Genomic DNA, 6,388 nt, shown 5'->3' with positions numbered 1-6,388 from the left:
CAGATATGGGCGAGATATGGGCGAGATATGGTCGAGATCGGACATCGCCATGCATCGTCCTTCTCGACCAGTCTCCACCAGTCTCGTCCGATCTCGACCGATCTCGGCGGATCTCGGCCGGTCTCGGCGGATCTCGACCAATCTCCTCCGATCTCGGCGGATCTCGGCGGAGCTCGCACTTGTATTGCGGCTCCACATACTCCGCCGTCTCCACCTCCGTCACCTCCTCGATGGCCTCGGCGCCGCTCTTCGTCTCGAGCGCCTCCCTCGACAGCGCGGCCAGCTCCTCCGCCGAGTACGTCGACACCACCGACCAGTCCTCGCGCTGCAGAAAGTTCGGCTCTTCGGCCGCGTCCCTGTCTCGGAGGCCGATCGTGGTGGCAAAGGGGCCGACGTCGAAGGTGCGCAGCCGCGGGTCCGTGACCGCGTCGTCCTCGTCGCTCTCGACCGGGTCGATCCCCGGACCGGACTTGAGCGACAGCAGCGGCGCCACCTTGCCGTCGCCGTCCGCGTCGTCGCTCGGTGCGGCGGCCATGCGCGGCGCGCAGGCGACGGCGCGGCGAGGCGCGGTCAGCAGGAAGGGCGCAGAGGCGCGGCCGACGGCGAGCGAGTGCGCCGCCGACGCGGCGAGCAGCAGCAGCAGCGGCTCGACGCGCCGCCGCCACGCTTGCAACGAGGCCGCCATCAGATCTGGATTCGGTTCCCCCGCCGGTAGGGGTCGGGGGTCTGAGCGCCCAGCAACGTGATTGAGTCCGGCCGCGGGTGACTGCTCAACGGGCAACCACCGTCCCCATGCGAAACCACGACCCCACACACCAGTCGCAGTCGGCTCTCGGCTGTCGGCACACACCAAATCTCATCCATCAAGCATCATCCCAACCCCCTCATCCCAAGCCATCGCTCGTGTCGCCCGGGGGCGGCTCAGCGCAGCGCGATGCCGCGCTCCTCGCCACGGACACCAGCTCTGGCTGCGTCTGCTGCTCTCTGCTGTGCTCGCGCGACGGTCCCACCGGGCCCCGCGCCCTTGCCGCCCGGCGGGGCTGGAGAGGCTCATTCGTGGTCGATGCCGCGCTCCTCGCACACGGCCACCAGCTCAGGCTGCTTCTTGTTGCGCACCCAGAGCGTCTGCACGCGTGGGGAGGTGCGATGAGCATCGGGCGGGGGAGGGGCGTGTGGCGAGGGGTGGCGTCTCTCGCGCCTTCAAGCTCGGGGCGGCCCCCTCCTTGAGGGCGGCGGCCAGCGCCTTGCAGCCCTCGTCGCCAATCTGGTTGCCGCCGAGATTGAGCGTCTTGAGCCGCGGCGCTGCCCCCTCCTTGAGGGCGGCGGCCAGCGCCTTGCAGCCCTCGTCGCCAATCTGGTTGCCGCCGAGATTGAGCGTCTTGAGCCGCGGCGCTGCCCCCTCCTTGCCGAGGGCGGCGGCCAGCGCCTTGCAGCCCTCGTCGCCAATCTTGTTGCCGCCGAGCCCGAGGTACTCGAGCCGCGGCGCTGCCCCGCTCGCGAGGACCTCCGCCAGCTGCGCCGTCTCCGCGTCGCCCCAGCCGAGGCCGGTGTAGTCCAGCACGGTCGCCTTGCCAAACTGCTCCTCGAAGGCGTCCTTGTACAACCCCTTCACCAGCGGATAGTCCTCCTTGCCGTTGGTGAAGCTCTTCTTCTCAAGCTCCGCCGCGAACGCAGACGGCAGCAGCGGAGGGCGCCGGCCGCCATCCTTTCTGCAGTCGTCAATGAGGCTGACGATGCCGTACTCCGTGCCGACGCGCATCTTGCCGAGGTCGAGCGAGAGGAAGCCGGCCTTTGTCAGGCCCGCCCAGCACTGCTCCGTGAAGCACCAGCCGCGGTCAAAGTACTTGGCCACGTTGGTGCCCTCGGTCTGATCCTCCGCCTTGTGGCCGTCCGGGAAGGAGGTCAGCCGCAGCACGAACGTGTGCTGGTGGGAGTAGAGCGTGCCGAGGCAGCCCAGCCCCTGCTTGAAGAGCGCGTTCTGCTCCTCGGTGCGCAGGACGCCGTTGGCGGGGTCGGGGTGCTGGTGCAGCGAGCCGAAGTCCCAGAAGACGCCGAGCCGCGTGATGAGGTCGGGATCGCTGAGCAGGGCCTTGAGCGCCCTTGCGACGCGGGCGAGGTTGGCTCCGAGCGGGTCGGGGTGGTCCTTGGTCAGCCACGGGTAGGAGAGCGCGGCGACGGGAAGCCAATCCTCGCCGGTCGCCTTGACGAGGTCGGCGAGGGAGAGGAAGGCCTCTTCGGGCAGCGCCTGGCGGTGGGTGAGGACGCCGCCCGCCTCGGCGTGGCGGATGATCCACTGCGCGTCGAGGAGGGCGACGGCGCCGCTCGCGAGGACCGGCTCGAGGTCGCCACCGCCGAACTTGCGCCACTTCTCCAGCTTCTCCTCGCTCACGCCGAGATCGGTGGCGGAGGGGAGGGCGGCTGCCGGCTCTGTTGGAGCAGCAGGGGCTGCGGTTGCCTGGGCACTCGCGTCCTCCAGCTTCTGCCCCTCTTGGGTCGAAGCATCCGCTTGCGCGCTCGCCAGCTCATCTGCCGTGCCAAGAACTGCGGCGTCAGCAGCTACATCTCCCGCCGTCCGTGCGTTCGCCTGCTTCAATGCGGCCGCCCTCGCCAACGCCGCCTTGACCAGCGCGGCACCCTTGTCGTGCCAGTAAAAGAAAGAAAGAAAGAAAACAGACAACCCAAGGGAGGGATGGGAGGACGGCACGCCGCCACCACACAGGGATTTTAAGGAGAGGAGTGTGATGCGCTAGCCGTCGCCCACCCTAGGGAGTCTGCCTCTTCCTATCTCTTTTCGCAGTCTCTCGCCGATTCTCGCTGCAACCTTCATGCCACCTCGCGGCCGTCCCATTCTCGTCGTTCTCTCCCTTGTCACTTCCTCCGTCGCGTCATTCTCTGTGTTGTCGTGCCAGTGTGCTGTGAGAGAGGCGTGGCAGAATTCTTCTTTTTTCAGGCCCACAAAAACGGGCTGCCTCCTCGCGGGTTCTCGCCCGCCTCCCTGCCACCCTCCGCCCCTCCAGCAGTAGAAACACCCATTGCCACTGTATCGTACGCACCTCTGCCAGCCCTCGCCTGCGTCCGGTCTCTCACCACCGCTCGCAGCGGACGCCGCTCTCGCCGCCGCCACCGCCCGCGCGACCGCCCGCGTGACCGCTCTACACAGGCTCCACGCACGCGCAGCGGGCCGCTATGTCTTTGGGCGGTGGCGCCTACTTTGAGGAGCGGAACGCCAAGGAGGGCGTGCCGTACGATGCCGCTTCTCTCCCAGACATGAGCGCCGTGTTTGGGCCGTCGAAGGCGGAGAAGGAGGCGCAGGCGGAGGAGGAGAAGAAGAAGGAGGAGCCGCTGCCGAAGGCGCGCCGCCTCCCCGCAGACGCAGCCGCCGCGGCTCGCGCAGCACGCACGCACGCAGCACACGCACACCTTCTCTGTGCGGCAGCGGCAGCAGCGGCGCCGCCACAGGCGTCCGAAGCCGACACCGTTTGGGACAGGTGCCGCCGCTGCCTATGACGGTCGACGCGGCGTACGAGTTCCTCGGCATCGCGCCGCCCGACCGAGGCGAGAAACCCGAGACGCCTCCGAGACACTACCGAGACGCTTCCGAGACACTACCGAGACGCTTCCGAGACACTTCCGAGACACGTCACTGTCTTTCGCGTTCTCGGAGCCCGTGGGAGCCTGCCTGGAGCCTTCCTCCCGCAGGCAGCCTCGAGAAGCTGAAGAGACACTTCCGAGACACTTCCGAGACACTTCCTCCCGCAGGCAGCCTCGAGAAGCTGAAGATGCGGTTCCGCAAGATGAGCCTCAAGTGGCACCCCGACAAGAACATCCGCCGGCCAGAGGTGGAGGACTAGCCGAGAGATCGCCGAGAGATCGCCGAGAGATCGCCGAGAGATCGCCGAGAGATCACAGAGAGATCGCAGAGAGATCGCAGAGAGGTCGCAGGTCGCATAGGATTCGCAAAGAGAACACAGAACAACGCAAAGTGGTAACTTAAAACAACGCAAGGGGTCTCCGGTAGCTACACGTCTCAGAAGCTCGACCCCGCATCTCGGCTCGATCTCGCCCCCCCAGGCGGCGGCGGAGGTGTTCAAGGCTGTCAACGCGGCGTACCATACGCTGACGACAAACAACTTCGACTACAAACGGCGGGCCTCGCCGAGCGCGCGCCGCGGCCCGATCCGGCGACCCATTCGTGCGGACGAGTGATAACAGGTCCCCCCGCCCCGCCCCCACTCACACCCACAACACGCGCACTGGGCGGGCTCTTTTCATGTGGGATGGAGAGAGCCCCGCCCCCCGCCGCCTTCTGTAGAGTGTACCTTGGCCTCAAACTCCCCCTCTCAAGTCCCAGGGCCCTTTCAAGAATTCCCTCCGGAAAAAACCTCCCCTATCTCTCCGCACACCTCCCCATGTCTCGCCATCTCTCAGGTGGTCCGAGTCCTTCACGATCCCCCCGATGCAGTCGCTCGAGGACGTGCTGGTGATGGCGCTCAAGGGCGCCATTGCGAGATTGCACGAGATTGCACGAGAGTGCACGAGATTGCACGAGAGTGCACGAGAGTGCACGAGATTGACACCACAGACCACGGCGTGGGCGGCGTCTCGTCACGGCTGGAGGTGTGAACAGGCGCCGACCCTTACCAGGCCCCGTCGTGCTGCTCATTCGACGCGCAAGCTTCTTCAGCCACTGGTTAGCGATGCTACTGATTTGGTCAGGTCGAGATTCCATCTGGTGCATCTGCACACCCACGAGATTGCGCGAGATTGTGCCACGGCCTGACCAGGTCGAGATGCTGCTTAAAAAGCGGGGCGACTACCGGCCGCACCAAGACTTCGGCGTCAACCTCTCCATCCCGTGGAACGCGGGCAGCCGCGAGGACCAATTCATTTCCAGCGCCAGTGGGGTGGCGACAGGTCGAGTCGCTTCATGGCTGCAGCTGTGAACAGGACCCGTCCTACCACGTGCACACCGGCTCGGCGTACCACACGACGCGAGGGCCTCGAGGACCAAGGCACTGGGCGGTGGGGCGGTTTTCTCTTCACGGCTGGAGGTGTGAGCAGGCGCGGGCTCGAGGACAGAGGAAAGGCCGAGCTGGGATACGACGGCAGCGCTTCCGGTGACGCGGGTTGGGGGGGTGAGATGCCGAGGCGACGGCGACGACTTCACAGACGGCGGGCTTTGAACAGGCGACGCGTATGGAGGGCAGATTGTGAGGCACGTCGAGACTCAAGATTTGCTCGACCAGTTTGGGGCGAAGGCGCAGGTGGGAGCAGACAGGGACGCGAGGCCTTGGGAGACGGTGGGAGGAGTGGGCTTTGGCGGGGGCGGCGGCGGCAGCGGCGGCGGCGGTGCGCCCAAGGCGGCGTATGCGAAGCCGAAGGGGCGGGCGGGGGGGCGGCGTCTCTTCACAGGCTGGCTGTGAACAGGCGTACGCGAAGCCGAAGGGCCGGCCGGACTTGACTTCGCAGAGCGAGGGGGCGAGGGAGGCGGCGGAGGGGTTCAACGACCAGGCAGTCAAGGCGTTCAAGGCGAAGGACTGGCAGCGCTGCTACGACCTCTCCTCCGAGGCGATCCGACTCAACCCGCGCAAAGACGCATATCTCGGTCGATCTCGCATCCGCCTGACAGGTCGAGTCAATTGATAGCAAGCAGTTTTAATTAATCACGTTAATTAATTAATAGGCAACCGCGCCGCTGCGGCGCTGAAGATCAAGTCGCGCAAGATGCTGAAGCAGGCGGCGGAGGATTCGGTGGCGGAGATTCGCCGAGATTCGCCGAGAGACGACGCACGAATCGAACGATGAAGTGGACGCATCGCATCCATTGGCTTATAGGTGCGGGCGTACGTACCGATGGAGCACCTCCACCCATGATTGGTTAACCAATTCGTTAATGGATGCGTTAATTAAACAGGTCCTCGCGTACGAGATGGACCACTTCCTCAATGACTGGTTAATTAATTTGTTAATCACAGGTTCTCGCGTACGAGATGGACCACCTCTACGCTAAGGCGTACGTGCGGGCGGCGCAGGCGAGAGATCGCCGAGAGATCGCCGAGAGATGACCGAGAGATCGCCGAGATATGGCCGAAGAGATCGCCGAGAGATCGCCGAGATATGGCCGAAGAGATCGCCGAGATATGGCCGAAGAGATCGCCCAGAGATGGCCGAGAGAAGACCGAGAGACGGCCGAGATAGATTCGGCGGCTGTGGACGGCGCCTCTTCACAGCGGCGCGGTGTGAAAACAGGCGCACCTCGAGCTGGGCGAGCGAGCGACGGTGAAGCTGGCGGTGCAGGCGCGCGCACGCGCGCTGAGTTTACTCCTTTCTTCCTTGGTACACATGGCCGTGGAGCTGGCGAGTGCCGGGAGCGCGGGGGGGGGGGGCA

At 65.6% G+C, this 6,388-nt stretch overlaps 2 protein-coding genes across 2 annotated transcripts in view; one reads left to right on the top strand and one right to left on the bottom strand.

Annotated features, from left to right (window-relative positions):
* Positions 1-1,093: 1,093 nt before the first annotated feature.
* EMIHUDRAFT_244161 (hypothetical protein) lies at positions 1,094-2,848 on the bottom strand (the record flags this gene model as incomplete). The annotated part of the gene is made up of 2 exons (XM_005769673.1): positions 1,094-2,635; positions 2,822-2,848. 2 exons carry the CDS (start codon positions 2,846-2,848, stop codon positions 1,094-1,096), a joined length of 1,569 nt encoding a protein of 522 aa, XP_005769730.1.
* A 338-nt stretch (positions 2,849-3,186) lies between these two features.
* EMIHUDRAFT_244160 (hypothetical protein) overlaps positions 3,187-6,388 on the top strand; it is a gene marked incomplete at both ends in the record, with an annotated part of 3,676 nt that continues 474 nt past the window's right edge. The window contains 10 exons of the mRNA XM_005769672.1: positions 3,187-3,287; positions 3,460-3,488; positions 3,760-3,839; positions 4,072-4,202; positions 4,429-4,480; positions 4,785-4,904; positions 4,997-5,117; positions 5,188-5,300; positions 5,428-5,605; positions 5,684-5,714. Coding sequence (XP_005769729.1) covers positions 3,187-3,287; positions 3,460-3,488; positions 3,760-3,839; positions 4,072-4,202; positions 4,429-4,480; positions 4,785-4,904; positions 4,997-5,117; positions 5,188-5,300; positions 5,428-5,605; positions 5,684-5,714 — 956 coding nt within the window. The remainder of the gene's footprint in view (positions 3,288-3,459; positions 3,489-3,759; positions 3,840-4,071; positions 4,203-4,428; positions 4,481-4,784; positions 4,905-4,996; positions 5,118-5,187; positions 5,301-5,427; positions 5,606-5,683; positions 5,715-6,388) is intronic.

The sequence above is a fragment of the Emiliania huxleyi genome, assembly GCF_000372725.1.
Source record: "Emiliania huxleyi CCMP1516 unplaced genomic scaffold EMIHUscaffold_411, whole genome shotgun sequence".
NCBI classification, from domain to species: Eukaryota; Haptophyta; order Isochrysidales; family Noelaerhabdaceae; genus Emiliania; species Emiliania huxleyi.
Note: the sequence above shows the minus strand (reverse complement) of the source record. Positions and strands in the feature narration are given on the sequence as shown.